Source organism: Mycteria americana, chromosome 7 (assembly GCF_035582795.1).
Source record: "Mycteria americana isolate JAX WOST 10 ecotype Jacksonville Zoo and Gardens chromosome 7, USCA_MyAme_1.0, whole genome shotgun sequence".
NCBI classification, from domain to species: domain Eukaryota; kingdom Metazoa; phylum Chordata; class Aves; order Ciconiiformes; family Ciconiidae; genus Mycteria; species Mycteria americana.
In genome coordinates this window covers 58816458-58834841 of record NC_134371.1, presented here as the reverse complement: position 1 = coordinate 58834841, position 18384 = coordinate 58816458, and the positions used below count along the sequence as shown (strand labels likewise).

General features: G+C 42.5%; 1 protein-coding gene across 1 annotated transcript in view; it reads left to right on the top strand.

Annotated features, from left to right (window-relative positions):
- The window catches only part of EIF2B3 (eukaryotic translation initiation factor 2B subunit gamma), a 104831-nt gene that overhangs the window by 74286 nt on the left and 12161 nt on the right, over positions 1 to 18384 (top strand). The window contains exons 9-10 of the mRNA XM_075508650.1: positions 3695 to 3772; positions 4476 to 4624. Of these exons, the coding sequence (XP_075364765.1) occupies positions 3695 to 3772; positions 4476 to 4624 (227 nt within the window). The remainder of the gene's footprint in view (positions 1 to 3694; positions 3773 to 4475; positions 4625 to 18384) is intronic.

Here is an 18384-nt window from a genome sequence, read left to right as displayed (position 1 = left end):
TACATTCAAATTGCCTAATGCTTTCCATTATGAAAGAATTATTTTATGAACAGATTTCACTACAGTGGCACTCCAGGTAAACAGAGGTGAAATATTGATCTGTTGTAGCTTTCACTTTCACAGTACTGAGAATTCATAAAATAAAAGATCACAGGGGAGGATTAGAGAAATACTGTACTAGCTAATGAGCTGATTAAAAGCTTTTAATATGTTGGGGGGAGTTGTTTTTTGTTTTTTTTACTACACTGGCTGATGCAATGTACAAGTTCTCACTTCACTCTGATAGTGATGAATTTGATTGCTATCAGGAGTGGACAGTTTCCTCTAGTTTTGAAAGACCGATAGGGAGTGCAGTAGGGAAAGACTCAAGATTTCTGGAAGTGGGGCTGGGAGAGTGATAAAGTTGTATTGGGAATCCTGGAAGTGGTCACTGCCTTGCCTTTGCTCTCAGACTGAGCTGATTTCTTTTTAATAAAATGAATGGATGAATTTATGCAAATTAGAATTGCAGCATGGCAGAGTGAATTCACACACTGGAGCTCTTTCTCCTTAGTGCTTGTAGAGGAGCATAGAAATAAAGTGATTTTTTTGCAGTTAGAGACATGAGGAAGAGAGGAGGGAGGCAGCACTGCTTTCAGAAAGGGAAAACTTTCCCCAAGAATATCAGAAACAAGTGTGCCCAAAGGGTTAAGGGAGAACACCGCTTGCTAGGGGAAGTGTGCATGTACATTTGGCAGCAGCCACTTCAGTAAAAAGTTATTGAGTTGAGCCAGTCAGACTCCATGTGGGTTTTTTTGTGTTTTGGTTTTTTTTTTTTAACCTAAATATTCTACATTTTGGTCAGTTCAGGAAATGTGTTTGCTCCTGGGTGGTACATAGAATTAGTGTTTTGAAATCACACTGGGGCCTTCAATGTTGGAAAGGATTTTCTTTGAATTTTTAACTTTTCCAGAATGGTAAAATTTCTAAGGAAACTATGTGGAGGTAAAACATAAAATGGAGCTTAATGAGGGGTTGTGAGAAAGGAGTTCCTTTTTTCAGTGCCACTGCATTTTGTTTCTCTTGCTAATCCTCATAAAAGATACACATGTAATTTTATCAGCTTTTTTTTACCTGTTTTGTTGGTCTCTGAGGAAGACTTTTGGTGTCTTATTTGCTCTTATCTTGGTCTTCACAGACCAGATTCTGATTCCCTGGCTGCAAAGCCAGGACCTGTAACTTTGCTGTCCAAGAGGACAGACTCACAGAGCAGTAGCAGTCCAGTCCAGTAGCCGTGGGAAGGAATGGCATCCTAACCCATTGCCCTTCTGGTGAGGAAACACTTTACTCACATCATTTCACTTCCAGCTGGGTTTCTGGATGCTTGCAGCCTGTGTGTGGGCAGGTGGGTTCAGGAGGGAGTTATCTTCAATAGCAGGAAATAGTTTCTTTGTAAGATGAATTAAATCCAAACACATCTTAAACCTTCCCTTGACCCAGGCACTCCCTCTGACTCCTGCCCCCTATCTAACCTTCCTTTTCAGAGCAAAATGCTTGAGCTGGTAGCTTTCTTGGGTCACCCCTCAGGCTGCACTATCATTGACTGATTCTAATAAGGGCTTTGCTCTGACCAGTAAAACCCTTTATTTATTTCACCACACCACCTTTCCACTGAGGAGGGCAAGAGCCTTTCCTCGTTTCTTTCCCTTCCCACAGAGCAACACTGGATAGTAGGAATCTTTCCAACCTATGCTGTAGGTATGCTTTGGTGTGTGTTCCTCTCTTGGATCTATCTGTTGTGGCTGCCCAGCTATGTGTCAGGTGAGGACAACACCCCTTCACCAAGCCAGCATCATCCAGGTGGATTGGCCTAGTTTGCGGTGTTTTGGTAAGCCAGTGGTTTTCTGTAGTGTCTGCACCTTGGACTGAAGGATCTAACCTACTCTTGTTTTTTTAAAAAACAAAGAAAACACAAGTCTAGTGGGAAGGACCATCTTCAAGATGTTAAGAGCTACAGATGTGGAAATGTCTACTGGGGACAACAGGCAGCCTGAAATGATAGCTCAGAGGTGTGAGCTCATCTGAGCTCATCTCACTCACCTGAATGAAGCATCAACTGTGAAAATTCTTATCATATGAAAACCAGCACTATTTATCCATCCTTGCATGCTGGAAGGGAAATGGGCTGGTCATATTATGAATATCCAAACAATTTCCTGCAAGTATCATCTCATTTGAGATCTTGAGATATTTTTTTCTGATCTGATCCCAACTTCTTCAGATCTGTGGGATCTGCTTCTCGAGGTTCACTCCCTAGCCATCAGCCCTTGTTATCCCAGCTTCCTAAGGAAGTTGTTTTACACAGTCGTACTATGTGGCAGCTCCTTTATAGCGGCTTTGGAAATTGCTGGCAACTCTCAGCCAAATTTAACAGAGCAATAGAGATCTCAAAAATGAACTTTCCTGAGAGTTTTGTAAAAATAGGTGCCTGGGTAGAGAAAAGAGAGAGTGCTGCTTCCTCCCCTCAGGCAAACCCAGTTACACCATCACTCTGCTGAGACTCCAGTTGACCTCCCAGATGGATAGTCGGTGCATACATTCTGGCTGGCCAACAGCATGTGTGGAGCTCCACACCAGCCCCAGCACATGCTGCCTCGCACTCAGGCATATGATTTGCCATGACACAGACCTCTTAGCGCTCATGTATCACTTTGCCGCCTTCTGTGTCTCCCGTTTCTTTTACTGCCATCTCTGTCCTACCAAGATGCTTCATACATTGCATCACCTCTGCAACTCTGTACAGCACTGTGTCTGTGCATTGCTGTGAGACTCCCACCTCCCCTGAAATCCCCATCCGTGCTGTCATCGCCTCTTCTGTGGTGTGTGACCTTGGCCCCAGCCTGACGCCAGGAGATGCAGAATGCCTCAGGCTGCTCTTTCACCCAGAAAAGGAGGAATGATGGAGTGATATCCCATCCTCCTACAACGCTGGCTCCCCTTTCTTTTCAGGAGCCAGTTCAGAATTGCTCTCCATGGATTTGTTTTTGGCTACCTCGTGGGCTGTGTCTCTCTCTATTACCATCAGTGCTTTGTCTGCTTATCTAACACCTGTCTTCTCTCTGTCAAGAGCCTTTTCTTCTGCAGCTTTCTACCATCTGGAATAGCCACTTGATCAACTTTAGTTTCTTTCTCCTTAAACATCTGAAATACTTTTTTGTTACCTGTACCTCAGCATGCTACCTTATTGAGTGGGCTGATCATAGTCATTTTTTTATGCCAGTTTACTGGTTTATATTTGATATTACTTGCTTCCCTCTCTTGCATTACTGAATGCTGTAAAACACATTGAGCTGCATTTGAAATGGCAAATGCTGGACATTGTAGTAATGTACAGGTTGTCACCGTGTTCAGCTGGAGGCAGCCTGCTTGCTGCTGATGATCCACTGCTTCTCCACAAGTGGGAAGCTGAGTTGAGAGAAGACATGCAGTACACTGCAGTGGAAGTGTACCTGTCTCCTTTACAAAAGGGGAAGATGATAAATCACACATATCTGGTTGCAGATTTAAAATGCAGGAACCTACGTTTTCCTTTAAGTTAAAATGTTTATGGTAGATGCATTAGTGCAATCAAAACTAAAGCCATCTTTGAGCTGTTTATGTAACATGCGGGTACAGCACTGTCATGTTAACTTGTGATGTGGGTTTTTCCATCCAGGTTCCCAAGCTATTGCTTAATCTGGGTCTGGAAGAGCCACTGGTTCATGGGTCTGCACAGATCATTGACAGAGGCATGGTAAGTGTTTCCTTTCCCTGTCTCTGCTCTTTACAGTCTGCACGCCCTTTGCTTCAAGAACCGCTTCCTAAAATTCAGTCCCACTGTTGGAAGTGAAGCTGAGTTCTGAAGTGTGGAATTACAATGTAGGTGATACAGCCCAGTCTCCTCGTAGGTTCACCCATGGGTTCCTGCCTTTCAGTCTCTGCCTTTAAAAATGTTTGGTAAAAATTCTCTCTTACTCCTAGGTCAGACACTGCAGTGTCTTGTTCCCTAATGGCAGTTCATGGTAGTTGAGCAGTTTGCCTCCCAAAGGACACCAAACTCAGAAGGGGTCAGTGTTTTAGCTCTACTTGTTGCTAAAGCATTTTTGTTGAATACCAGCTTCAAGCCTCCTTTTCACAGGTCTCACTGGGCAAACCTTAGTGAAATCAGTGAGCAGGACTATTCTTACTGTGCTTATCTTACTGCATGAGGCCTACAGAGCTGGACCAGCTAATGGAGTTTTGCCAGGCTAATGGACCTTGGGAAGACTGTCCAACTGTCTGCCTGTGGGATGGGCCCCAAATTTCTAGGTCTTTCCTCTGCAAAGGATCCCTAAGGGTACAGCAGGGTACACTTTGTTGATGAGTGCTTGAGACGTGCTGTTTGGAAGAGGTATATGGAGAACACACATTGGAGAGCTCCAGGTACTTTTGCCAGTTTCCGTTCTTTTCTTCCCTAGGTTGGATCGGACAGCATCATTGGATCATCCACACAAGTTGGGGAGAAGACATCCATTAAACACTCCATCATTGGCAGCATGTGTACCATAAAAGACAAAGTTAAGATAACAAACTGCATCATCATGAATTCTGTTACAATTGAGGAAGGGTATGTCATGTCTTTGTATCTCGGTCCCCTAAATTTGCAGTTTCTTTTTCTAGATAGATTCTGAGTCTGTAATTTTTGTCCTGTAACCAATCCTCAGCGGGAACAGGTGATCCTGCGGGGTGTGTTTCTAAAGACCAAGTCAGAAATAAGGCTCTATAAACAGGCTACAAACGCACAAGTGAAATGAACTAACAAGAGGGCTGCAGTCTTGGAACATAAATTTCTTCTTTTAAGAAGAGATTATATCATCTTCAGAATGTGTAAGTAAGTTAAGTAGATGTATTAGTCTGTATGAGCTTGTGTGTCATCCTTCCAAGCTTTATTTTAGTGGCTGGATCTATGAGTATACCTAAAACATTTGAGGCAGGAAACTTATTTTGAAGTGGTACACTTACCAACTAGACATGTTCTTATCACCTTTGAACATTACAGCTTCACCTAAAATGTCATTTTCTTTGGCCCTTTTTTGTCATCTTGCAGCTTTACTTTACCATTGCGTATGCTGAGTAATAGAATAAATGAATAAACTTCTTAAAGAGAAAATCTGCCAGCTAGTAGAGGTTTCCCATGCATTGAAGACACTAACTAAATAGGTAGCCTTGAGCTATTCATTTCCAAATGTGGGAAAAGTGGCCTATCTGTAATTGTTGATGTCTGCATGCCCCCATCTTTCCATACATGCTGGCTTCCTGTGGATGTCAGTGGAAAGGAAACTGCTGATTGAGTCTGTGCAGGCCTGTATAAATTCCTTGCTCCTTCATGGCTTGAGGTTTGCTTAGGGCCTCAGGAAAAAGGCCAAACTCTTAAAAAATGCCAAGTTGGCTCTGAAAGTTGCATATCTGAAAAACAAAAAACCCCAAAGGATGTGGGGTCTATGGAGGATACTACTGTTACATAACTAAATTACAGGTAAGTATGGTACCTTACTGCCAAATGTTTGTCTTTAATAGAAATCCACAGTAATTTCAAGCACATCATAAATCAGAATTCTGTTGAGTATAGAAAATAGCTGGTTTCCAGTTCAATTGCAAATGGATCCAGTATGGCTATATCACAAGCACTGCTGTCATAAGAAGTACTAGAACCTCTCTCGTTTGATCATGAGACCCTCTGTCATTTTGATTAATGAATTGATGCCACAGTCAAAATGGTATGGTTTTGCATATGAGGTGAGCAGCTCTACCATTAAATCACAGAGGCAGCTAAGTGTATAAATAGTGCTATTTTTATGAAGAGTCCCAAATCAACTTGTGTTTGTCTGCACAGGTATATAGTAATATTCTCTTCTAAATCCTAAATTGAGCTCACAGCCATTATCTTAGGCATTCCACAAAATTCCATAAGCATCATAAAGATGGTGATATATTATTTTTTTAAGATGGAAAAACTAACTTTTGGGGTAACATTTTTGTGAATTTCTGGAAAACAGTGTCATCCCTGGTCACTCTCAGTGAAAACAATGTAGCCACCATTGACTGAAAACCTTATAGTCCCAGGGGTTTACCCCCTTAGCTGCTCTATGGTTGCTGCACACTGATGCACTGGAGTCAAATTTATAATTATTCCTCTCCAGCCAGAATTAAGATTATAGACCGTGGAGCTTTATTTCAAAGCATATTATAATTCATATTGTGTAGATCTGCACAGATACTGAGCTGATAAAATATTTCTTATTGCATCATGGTAAGTCTTAAGATTAGAGGGGTATGAAGTCATGCATACACAGGTAGCGAGATACGGAAATATTCTAGCTGCTGAGTTTTGTTGAAAGAAGTCTTGCTTGTAACTTAGTGAAGAATTCCTATGGTTTTTGACCCTCTTTTATGACTTTGATTAAATCTGATAGATTTTTGTTAAAATGCTAATGATTCTTACACATGTTGATGGATTCATTTGCAACAGGTGGATAAATTATGTGTGGTTTTGTTTTAAACTGCCCGCAATGGATGACAACGCTTTACAAACATCTTTTCTCCCAAGTGTCTCTAAAATAACTCAGGCTTTATCTAATCACCGACTTCAGAAAACATCTTGGACTTTAATTGGAAAGTCAGTATATGTTGGCTGATATGGGTCAAAATGAGCATAATAAAGTGCCTTAACAGATCTAATTCATTTTTTGTTGCATAGCAAGTGTCCAACAAGTAAGCCAATTTTAACACCATCTAAGGTATTGTTTATTAGAAGCTTCTAGAATTGCACTGAGAAGTGGGTAAAAACTGTGTCATTTAAAGAATATACTTTTTAATGCTGACAGGAGCAGCTCCACCAAACTAATGGACTACTCTATTAATGCCCTAGTCAAATGTGAGTGGTAACAGAAGGCTAGTCCCAGCAATGTTCAATGCAATCATACCAACTGAAGCAGTAGGCTGAGAAGACTGCAGTAGGGCACATACTATGGAAAAGACAAAGCTGTTTAGATAACCCAGAGAAGAAAGAAGGATTGGGTAAAACATTTCTGAAAGTCGAGAGACTGGGAACAACCAAATGCAAAAATTGCTCCGCATTCTAAGTTCATTTTTCAAGAGCTATGATTATACATGGCACTGCTTTGGTAATTCCCTTGCCACTTACGTCACTTCTAGCTTCTCTGTGTTGAATCTTACGTTTCTTTTTCTTTTCTTTTTTTTTTTTTTTTCCTCCTTTCCTGCAAAAGTGATCAGCAGCTTCAGTTCCCTATGTCAATATAGGGGAAAAAAAAAAAAAAAAACCCAGCAAAAAAAACCCAGATTAAAAAGTTTTATCTCTTGATGGTTTTCCTGTAATGTGATTTGAGGATCCCGTGCCATAGTCCCTGCAGCTTCCAGATCCACAAATTATATCTCCAAACCAGAAAAAGGTTTTGAATAGCCTCACCACATTTGATACCAGCTTCTGAAATGGATAAATAGATTCTTTCTGGGCAGATGGGAACACCACAAGGTGCTTAGAACAAAACTAGGTTCCTATTGTTAGGCTGTGGTTGGCTCAATATTGGAGAAACAGAGGTTATGACCTAGATGATGATGACCTTCCCAACTGAATGGATCAAGGAACTGGGGTTAGCTTGGACAGTGCCATTGCATACTGTTTGCAAATTATGATCCGTTCTCCAGCGATTGCTGGCTGGTGTGTTCGATACTCTGGAGGACCAGTAGCAGGGTTTTTTGTTTTCCCTGGTGTGTAGGGCTTCTGTTATGTTATATATGTCTCCTGTGAAGTGATTTGAGTAGATATGAATCCCCCCTTAGAAGAGATTACAGGGGATTAGAGAAGTTAGTAACACGGGCAAAATAATTGGTAGTCCTTTCTTAATGTGTTTCCCACTGTGCAGCTAATTCTTCCATCAATGAGACAATAAAATAGCGAAGATTACATATGTGCTGAATGATGGACATACTTGACCAAGCTGGGAGGGATGTAATTTATACAACAGCGCAAGTGCTGAGAGATGCTGACTGCCCAGGTGACAGGCTGCAGCGGGGAAATGGTTGTTTCCCTCTGGACGGCTCCCCAGAGCTCAGTGACAAATGACCGCACTGAGTTACATAGTTGGAGAAAATCTGCTAATCGAGCTGAAATTATAGGTCACTTGAAAACGGTGTATATCTGAATGCTCCTGCAGTAGCTGTACATGTCCTCAGTCTCTACAGTACCTTGCGGCTGCCCCTGCTGTTTGTTCTGTTTGCATTAGAGGTGGTGCAGTACAACAGGGTCCCTGGATTCCTATGTCTTTGGTGTCCCCTTATTGTAGCTCGCTTGCAAAGGAGCAGTCTGTAACACTGGCAGACTGACTGAAGCTGGTTATGTAGGGAGATTGTGCCATTTGCAAATGAAAAGTGATGTGTCTGATATGTTAACTCCACTCTGATATCTTCATAGAACAGCAATTACCGCTGTTGGGGCTTGCAGACAATCTCACAACTAATTATGCTGACCTGAGCATGATAACTGTGTTTCATTTGGTATACTCAGGCACATTTAGCTTCCTTGAAATGAGACCTAGATATGGATGGATGAATTCAGCTTCAGGTTCCTGTTTTGGCTTTTGTTTTGGCAGTTGGTGGTTGGGTTTTTTTCAAACATTGGCTTTATTTTTACCAGCCTTGTAGTTTTACTTAGTTAGCTTCTGGCAGCCGGAATTGTCTAATTGCTCTGGTCATAGAGGACCTTGTGCCGCGGTGCTCTGAGCATTACAAATAATATTAACAGGAAAAGCATGTTGAATGCTTTATTCCATCCCTGCAGATAAAGATTTTGAAATCTCTTGTTTGTTAGTAAAACTATCTCAGTGTATATACTTACTGAAAGGAGCCTGGCCATTTTGTCATGTGCACAGTATATTCTTCTTCCTTGGTCGTCGAAAATGAACGTTTCCCTGGGAAAGATTCAAGAGATGGGACTGTAGTAGGGAAAAAAAACCTGATCTTCGGACTGCTTAGAGGTTAGTTGAGGAGGCAAGCATGAAAAGCTCGGATAAATATCGAGTCCACAGTAAGCCATGCTTTGAAATGGTCTTGTTGACATGCTGGTAGTCAGTACCGTAGGGGCTCTGTGGCAGATTTAGTCTCTGAAATGAAGTATTTTGCTGTGGTTTTTTTTCAATGAAATACAGGAAAGCAGTATGCTTCAAATGATGTTTTTATGGAAATCATAAATAGGCTGCTGTGATTATCAGAGGGGGTGACAGCAAGTTGCAAACGGCCCAGTATTTGCATCAAGATTTCACCTCCACAGCTAGGAAGTACCAGATCTTCACAGAGTAACAAGGAGGCTCAACCTGTCTCACCTATAATTTTATCAGAAAAACTGCTCATTGGGGATGATCATTTTTGGACAATGGAAAAGACGAATGAAATGTCTGGTTACCTGCCTGGCACAGGCCAGAGAATTTTAGGCAGTACCTGCTGCGTTGAAGTCAGCAGCTGTTGACTTTAAAAAATGGCAATCTTCTTTGAAAATCATGAACAATTTGAGGTCTGTCGACCATGTTGAAAGGCTGTTCCAATGTTCACTTTAGTCTCCCTAACTGTTTCCATTTTTAATGTATAGAGACACACCTCCAATCCTGAGTGTTTTACAGTCTGCAGTCAAAGATGCTTCGTGTGGCACAGGGGCTTGCCAGCACAGGTGTAATTTGTGGGATGTAGAATTGCAAGCTCTGAAGGGCAGGTACTGCCTTCCTTTGGTATTTGCATTGCTGACATTTAACAGTTCTCCTGGGTGTAACTCTGCAAGGTTCCCCCTTCGATTGTAAAACGGTGTCTTTATCCTGGTGTCCATCATGTGGATATACTTTGACGTGATGTCTCAAAAGATTCCTCACTGTTAAACTCCTCAAGCTGTATCCCAAACTGTGAATAGCAGTGGGAGAAAGAGAGGATTCCTTCCAGAAAGGAGTTTGCAGCAGACAGTTGCCAGATAGCCTGATGCAGCCGGCAATCTCAGTTCAGGAACTGTAAGACTGGGATGGCAGATGGGACTTAGTTTATCGTGTGCGTGTGCAGGGACAGGAACTATTGAACAGTAACCTCGTCTCCTTGTTGTGTTTGTAAAGCTTATAGCATGTTGTTGGAACTATATAAAAAACATACTACCCAAAGAGAACTGGTGAAATTCCCCATATGACACAAAGCTAAGGTTACCTTTTGGAAAGGGAAGGGTTTAAAAAGACAAGCAGATATGCTTCAGGTCAGGCTGCACATGATGACAGCAAACTGCAGAGTGTTGCAGCATCAGGGAACTTGGAATGCAAGGGAGGTGATGCCGAGCACTGTGGATTACGAAAACTGCAGGGAGGTGACGTGAATATTGAGGACAGAGGGAAAGTTAGACGAATCACACAGGGAGATGTGGTAAACCTTGGGGAGTTCTGAATGCCTGGGCAGAAAGAATAGGCTGGATTAAAAATTTGTATAAAGGACTAAAGTACCCAGATTTGTGGAGGAAGGACTGGCACCGAAAATGTAATGTCAGCCAAAACTAGCATCTTCCTTGTTCAGTCATATGAAGACAGTAAGTTATGTGTTGGATTTTTTTAAAGGTGTTCTGGCTACCTGTGTGAAAGTAGATGGCACAGATGCTGTAATGTTACTCAGTGAGGGGACTGGAGAGAGACCGCATGTGACTGGTTAAAGGCTACTCTGGTTTACCACATGTCTCCAATTTATTGCTACTTTCTATGAGAAAATGTACAAAGGAAGAAAACAACAAGCAAGCCAAGCTGGATTGACTACTAACTGCAGATTGATTGTGAAGTTTATTGGTTGTTTCCTCAATAGTGCCAAATCAGCACCTGATGTAGAAACAGTCAGCGGTTTGAAGAAAGTTCTAATTAAAACCAGGATGGAACTGAGCGTTTATAGGGGTTCAGTGCATAAGTAGTCTTTTTCCCCTTGGATAATGGCAGTACAAAGGAATGATCCTATTGCCAAGGCAACATTTGTTGAAATTGTAGAATATATTTTCAGCACACTCCCTCATGAGAAGGAATGAGGAGATGAAGTTGTTTCCAGCACCATAGCTTGCAAAGCTGGAAATAAAGATTTGCTTATGCTGGGATTCCCAAACATTTTATGTCTTGAACTGTTGTTTAAGATGGCTGTTGTCTTCTGGACACTTCATCTCACACCACCAATTGCCCCCCTGCCCTATGCTAGCCCTAGAAAGAAGAATGAGTTTAGAATAGGTATCACAGAAAGCACATAAAAAATGAGAACTTGATTCAGAAAAAGCACATGGTCAGCTTAAATATATGGATAAAGTGTATATATGGATAAAGTATATCATGGATATGGATAAACATGAATGTATGAAAAAAGCTATGTATAGTCCTTGCCTGTAAAAAGGGCTCTTATTTCTCTTGATGACGTAGCAATTATGTTCTGTCCTTTCTGTCACACCTCTTGGTTTTAAACTGTAAGCCTTTTTGGTCAGGAACCATAATTTTCATTCTACTATTCAATTCAATGCACATGCAGTATAAGATACTGAATAGAGTCAACCTCTGGCCGGTAGAGTTTGCTTTCAGGAAGATGAATTGAAGAAGAGAGGGCAAACTAGGAAACCAGTGAGCAGGAAGCAGTTGAGCTACTTGCAGGGCTAGTTTTCAGTTACTTTCAACTGAAGTCAAATTCTACTGTACCTAATGTATTTGGGATATTTCTTATATAGGACCTGTTACCTTGTGAATGTCTGAACCATTATTACTAGCAGCTCCTCAAAAAAAAAGTTTTCTTCTGGCTAGCTTCCTGGTACATCAATCTGTCTTAAATAAATCACCTGTTCTTTAATCTCAGATGCAGATGTTTCCCTGATAGCGCAGGGAGCTCTTCCCAATTTTCCAAACGTCTTGTACATCAAATGTTGAACTTAAAGCACAGATCAGCTCTGAAAAGTGGCATTTTAAAGCATCGCCTCTCATTCTGCTGATCTGCTTCTTCAGGTGGCCAGGGTTATGTCTGACTTCAGAGCTATAAATAAGCTTCTGCCTCCTGCTAGCCACATGGGTCTAATCGAAGAGGGGTATGGAGATTTTCACAAGCAACTGATTGCTGTTGGGTTTTCATGGGAATCTGGGTGTGAGTGCCTGCAGTGCTCTTGAAAATCTTCCCCAACCTGGGTATGGAAAAGGAAGAAGTTAGCACATTGTGCCAGAATCGTGCCTGTAAGTTCCTTAGGGGACCGTGGGGTTGAACAAGTTCAGCTTAGCTCTAAGAAGCCAGGCTCAGTTTGTAAGGGTGACATGTAGAAATTTCTTTTCCTTGTCAACCTAGCCCATATGATATGGAAGTCAATTTAACCAATAATGTCCTATGGAGGGCTACAACTCTCAACCCAGAATTGCCCTTGAAAAACCCCAGAGAAAGTGTTTTTCTACTGTGTGTGCCAGTTACCCCGCTCAGTCTGACTGTGCCAGCTAGCGAGCACGTAAAGCAAATCCAGAGATGGGAGCAAACGTACAATTTTTCTGCTTTGTTACCTTCACATAGACATCTATAGCTTTTCCCGGGCATAAGCTGAGTGTCTGTAAAATCGTGCAGGACATGGCCCTCCCACTCTGCAAAAGATAATCAGAGAGAGGTCAGTTTTCCTGCCTGTGGGATTTTCTGGTGTAAAACTCCTTGCAGCGTACGTTTGCCGAAGTGTGCAAAACCAGGCTTGCAGCTACATAAAAGGCCACCAATTTGTTTGTTCCAAGATCAGCTGGATTTAACTGAAGTTTCAGAGGGGAGGCACAACCTTCCAGGCGACCTCCCCCGGCAGCCTAAGTTTCACTTAATAAAACACATTAAGGTAGGTTTGAGGCAATCCTTTAAGGTCAGTTGAACTTTCACTGGAAAATACGAGTGCTGGCAAGTATATGCAATATGTAATGCAAAATGTTTAGGGTGTGGGGAAGAAGTGTAAAGGAGCCATACCACAGTGATGAGCTTGGCTAGAAAAGAGACATGAAACAAGTTCCTTAGCGAAAACACCCTCAGAGACGGGTGAAGAATTTAGGGGGGTTGGTAGAATGTTTTTGTTACCCCCAAGGGGAAAACAGGAGATCAAAGCCCAAATTCACTTAAGAATGCTTGCTTTGAAATCTGTCTATAAATTATAGCACGTACTGCTGGCATCTATTGTAGTCTTTGGTATTTACTTGCGTGTATAACGTGAGATTCACAGTGCCCCTGCATTCTCTTGTTAGTGTGTAAAAGCATGTTGCTGTAAAAATGTGTTAGTGTGTAAAGCGTGTTGGTGAAGGCAACGTTTCGAATTCTCAAGTTTCCCAGTAGTGTTTTTGCCTCTTCCCTGTTTTCCCATGGTCTTTGTGCTTCATCCCAGTGATCGTGTGTCCCAGCCACCGACTCACTGGCTAACAGGGGATTCCTTGAGGGGTTGCTGGTAGGTTTGAGAGCTCTACCTGCCTCCTTGCCACCTCTCAGCGTTATTAAGGTGCCTGTTGTGGCTGTTATCTTCTTGGTCAGGGCAGAATGGGATGTTGCTCCCAGGGGAATCCACAGCTGTTACCCCTCAGTCAGCAAAGTAGCTGCCGAGGCATGTCACCCTTTGCTTTTAACTCCTGAATCAGTCTCTCCGTTTCATAGCTCATCTGGAGGAGCAAGAGACCTGACTTCTTGGCATGGTGGAGCATTACCAACAGGCTGTCCTAAGCTTTGTGCTCCAGGCTCTTTCTTCCTCGTGAGTGTATAGTTTTAAGCGTTGCATTTTAGACACCTCATTTGCTTTGCTGCCCAACAGAGATTATGTCAGGTTTTTGGCACAATTGGATTAAACTAGCAGACCTGGATAACTTCCATTGGCATTTCAGGAGATTTGCTGTAAGGCAAACCTGTGACATTCATACCTTCCTAAGCTTGCACAACTAGGGCGAGAGCTGCAGTTGAGGTCTTGACCTCAGTTACTTAAGCCCCTTTCTCCCAGGAACGTTCATCACTTTAATCACAAAGTCCTAAATAATCAGTGGGTAGCCTGTAATTAGGGGGTTGTGTCTTGGACTCCTGCAGCCTGCTCCCGGTGTGCTGAGCGCTGCGTATTTTGATTTCCCGTTTCCCCAAAGGATGTTTGATCTCAGATTTACACTTTAGAAAATTAAGAAGGGTACGACACCTCAGTCCCCTGGCAATCTTCCTGCTTTCAGTGGTAGGTGCCTTGCTTTTCCTAAGTATCACAGTGCTGCAGCAATTGACACACTTGATTTAAGAGTTTGATTTATAGACTGATACTCAGGCTGAAAGTCAGCAGTTCCAGGGCTGCGTAAATCAGCATGTCTCTGGGACTAATACTTCCTTATTTATAATTTCGACAGGAGATGGAATTCTTTCTCGATTCTTTACATTTCTTTCAGATGTAATCGACCACCCTGTCCTTTGGTTTAAAGCTATGTGACTTTGCCACAAATAGAGGGAGGGGAAAGTAAGCTGAGTCCAGGAATTGCTGTGCTATAAAAGCTCCATATTGTATGCTCTTGGACTTTGCTTTCTCCCAGCTTCCTTCAAGCCCACACAAGAGATGGACTTGAGGTTTTTTGGCTTTGTTCCCCTCCCCCCTCCCTCCATACATACGCTGACCTTTTAGAAAAATAAATAAAAGATAAAGAAGGACCTGGAATGTTGCAGAATGTGTGTACATTTTGCTCTCTGTTGTTTTCTGCTGGGATTAGTTGTTTACAATGGGGGAGAGAGGGAGGGCAGAGGAAGGGAGGTCTGTGGCCTTAACTGAAATTAGTGGCATTTCAGAGTGATCTTGTTAGGTGGTCTGCAGTTTAAAGACCTAAATCCTTGTAATCCCCCCATGCCTCCTTGGCCACTACTCCTTTTGCTCTTGTTCTCTCACTTTCAAAAAAAAACACCCCAAAGTCAGCCTGTCTGTCTCTCAGATACGGGCGCATAACATACACGCATGCACGCGTGCACAGACACAGACGTACACGCACACTCTCTCTCATATGCTTCCATTCGCACGTTGTACCTGTATAACAAATTAATGTCTTAGCTACATCTGTTCCCACTACAGGACTGGGCTTGTAAAATGCTCTCTCTAGAATGCAGACGCACACTGAATATTTTTATTTATTTTCTGAAAAACACCCAGCTGCCAGACTTTCAGTTTGTGATTACACTTAAAACAAATTCAAATTGAAATTTCAGCCATAAATCAAATGCCCCAAATTAGTTCCTCTTGTGGGTTTGAACATGCTCTTTGGATTTTAAGGTCAGAAGATATCCGTTTTCACCGTGCTGAAAAGTTTAAAAATATACTACATTTTCGGGGGGGAAAAAAAAATATGGTTTGCATTATAAAGCAGTACATCAAATGTGCGCGTATGCACACACACAACGGTGTCGATGAAGCTGGATGCTGTCGGAGCACCTTTGAGGACTAATAGCAACCTAATTGTTAAGCAAGGCAGGAACCGTGGTGGCTGTTTAGCCAAGGAGAATACAGCAGAGTGCCCCGAGATGTGATATTTACCCTGTAAGAGAATAAAAGTTTATTCCTTACTCTTCAACTTAAAAAAATAGTAAAAATTAAATAAACACACAAAATACTTCTCTTGGCAGGCTTTACAACATACTTTTTTAAAAAAAAAGGCATTTACAAGTGGTTTCAAAATGGCTGTGTTACATCTGTCAGCGGGTGAAGGGAACACCCACAAATTGTGTTTTTATCTCTTGAAGTTTTGTTCCACTTGAGCAATAAAAGCCGGATTCGCTGCTGGTTTGTGTGATTGGGGTAATCTGAGCATTGAGTATGGTTTTAAAACTTCTGCAGTTGGTTGGGTTTATAAGTTTTAAGAAACTCCTGGGGTGGCGGAGTTCTTGGGGTTTGTTTTACCCTGGCACCAGGGAAGGGTTGGTTTGCGAGCACCTGGCACAGACAAGTTCATCTTGGTTCCCTGGCCTGTCCCTCCCAACAAATGGTTTGGCAGGAACCCCCCTTATCTTTGATGTTAATGTCATCAGCAGTTTCTTGGTTACAATGCTATTCTTTCTCCGGGAGTTGAAAAACTATCCCCAAGTAGGCTCTGAACACACATCCAGTATTCTCCAGCCTGAACTCCAGACCAACAGCTTAAATCCCCTCTCTGTTGGGGAATATCCTCCTCCGTGAGGTTAATGCCGAGAGGTGTAGTGTACTCACAGCTGCTCTCATGCTCAGAAGAAGTGATAGATGGTGGGAACCTAAAAGTTTGCAGAGGAAAGCTCTCATCTGACTGGCTTGAAGCGATGAAGGAGGAGGTATTTTGGAGTATGCATTTTGGATAGGAGCCATTTCAGTGGGAAATGAGCAACCTCTCCCATCGCCTTCACTAGTCCTGTTGAAAGCCAAGTCAGGATGGCAGCGGTGGGCAGTCCTCCCTTCACCAATTCATTCCCTAGCCCAGCTGCAAATGCAGAGTTGCTCTCGATCTCGGCGACTGCTGTTGCAGAAGACGATGGCCTGAGCCGCTGCACAGGCACACAGAGCTATTGGAAAGGAAGCAGATCGTGACAGTGTGAGAGCAAAGGCAGGCGGGGGTCTGCTGTGTATCTTTGCCGCTTTTTATCTTATTAACATGTTAGTAAAAACCTTGCCAAGGCAACCTGAGCTGGTTACTTGTAGCATAATTGCTCATATTGCCTCCTTATAGGTCAGAGGAGGGGGAGTTTAAATGAGTTAAAAGAGTAATTGTTCAGAGGGGACAGTCTGTTCAAGGGGGGTCATAACTGCTAACCACTGCGGCTGAGGTTCGGTTTTATTGCTTCTACTCCTGCAGAATTAGTGCCGGTTTTGTGGGGCAGATGGTTTCTGCTCTGACTCACACAAGCAACAGAATTGTTGTATGCTTAATGGCAAATTCCATATACTAGATAATAGTGATGCATAAGCAGGAAAATACTAGGAATTAATTTTAGGATCGGCAGTCTGGAGTCTTCTCTCTTCTCCTGAGGACCACAGCTAGCTAGCTCTCCATTCAATACAGTATTGAGGCTCAGGGCTTTAACCTGATACCAAAACCCCTCTATGCTGTTAGTTCAGACTCCAGGGTAACAATTCTGTCCACAAACCAGCCTCATGGTGTGGTGCAGCTGTGTTTCACTAATGCAATGAGTAGTGGTGATGCCTGTGACCAAGGTGGGGAATGGCTGCAGGTCATTAAACTGTGGAACTCACCATGCAGAAAGTCACTGAAGCCCAAAATGTCAGATAGAGATCAGCTGTTCGACTGAGGATAGCAAGAATATCCACAATTGTTGTAATTTATATTAGCACACATACTGGGAAGAAGATATGAAATGCCATGGTTCACAGTAGGATTAATATGGGGGAGCAGGTTATATCTCGCTTATACCTTCCTCCCAGTCAGTTCGTTTTGATGTGTTAGACTTAGTATTTTAGACACTTCTTAGCTGGCTGCCTTCAAATTTTCTGTTCTTCAATGACTTCTACCTATCTTTGCACATATGAAAATAAGGAAACAAATCAGTTGCATTGTAGCTATTTTTTTCTCTGTAGCTTTGAAAGAAATTACATTTAATACCATTTAACACTACTCAGGATGCTGAGTGAACAGCATTTCAGGACACATCATAGATACTAGCAAAGATTCACAGCTTCCATTTTGCTGCATGGAGGGGCTCAGACCAGCGCAGTAACTCACTCAGCATCTCTCAGCCGACGAGTTACGAAACCAGCACTTGGACTCTGAACTTCTTTCCTATCTGGACAATCAGATCAGCAGATTTGAAAGCTGGTTATCACAGATTCAGATACATTTTTGAAGAAGGTGACTTTTGGTAAAGTTCCATCCTATGTAGCATTTCAGACTTTGTGGTGTCAAAGGCTACATGAGTGTGAAGATGTCCAAGGCAGGTACAGCAGATCCAGTGTGGGTTTCATTGGTTTAGTACTGCAGAGTAATCATGTTTGGGTGCTTGAATGTAACATGAACAAAGCCAACCAACTGAGGTATTGGTCTGCCCCTTCTCGCCACCCTTTCTTAGTGCCCGACAAGCTGAAACATATGAAACTTCTCAGCAAAATTCACAGGGAAGGACTGGGCTGCTGCTCCTCTTTTTAACTGGGGAGCTGAGCAGAGAAGCCACCCCCGCAGTTACCCAGACCGTCTGTGGAAAATATGAGACCTCATCTAAGTCCCAAGTCCCAGGCCACTGTCCTGTCTATGAAATCCTCTGGCAGTATTTATTCTGTTAAGGAAATGTAGAGGAAAGCTGTTCTAACAGGAGGTAAAACTGGAAACCCTTTTTTGCAAACCCATTCTGAGAGCT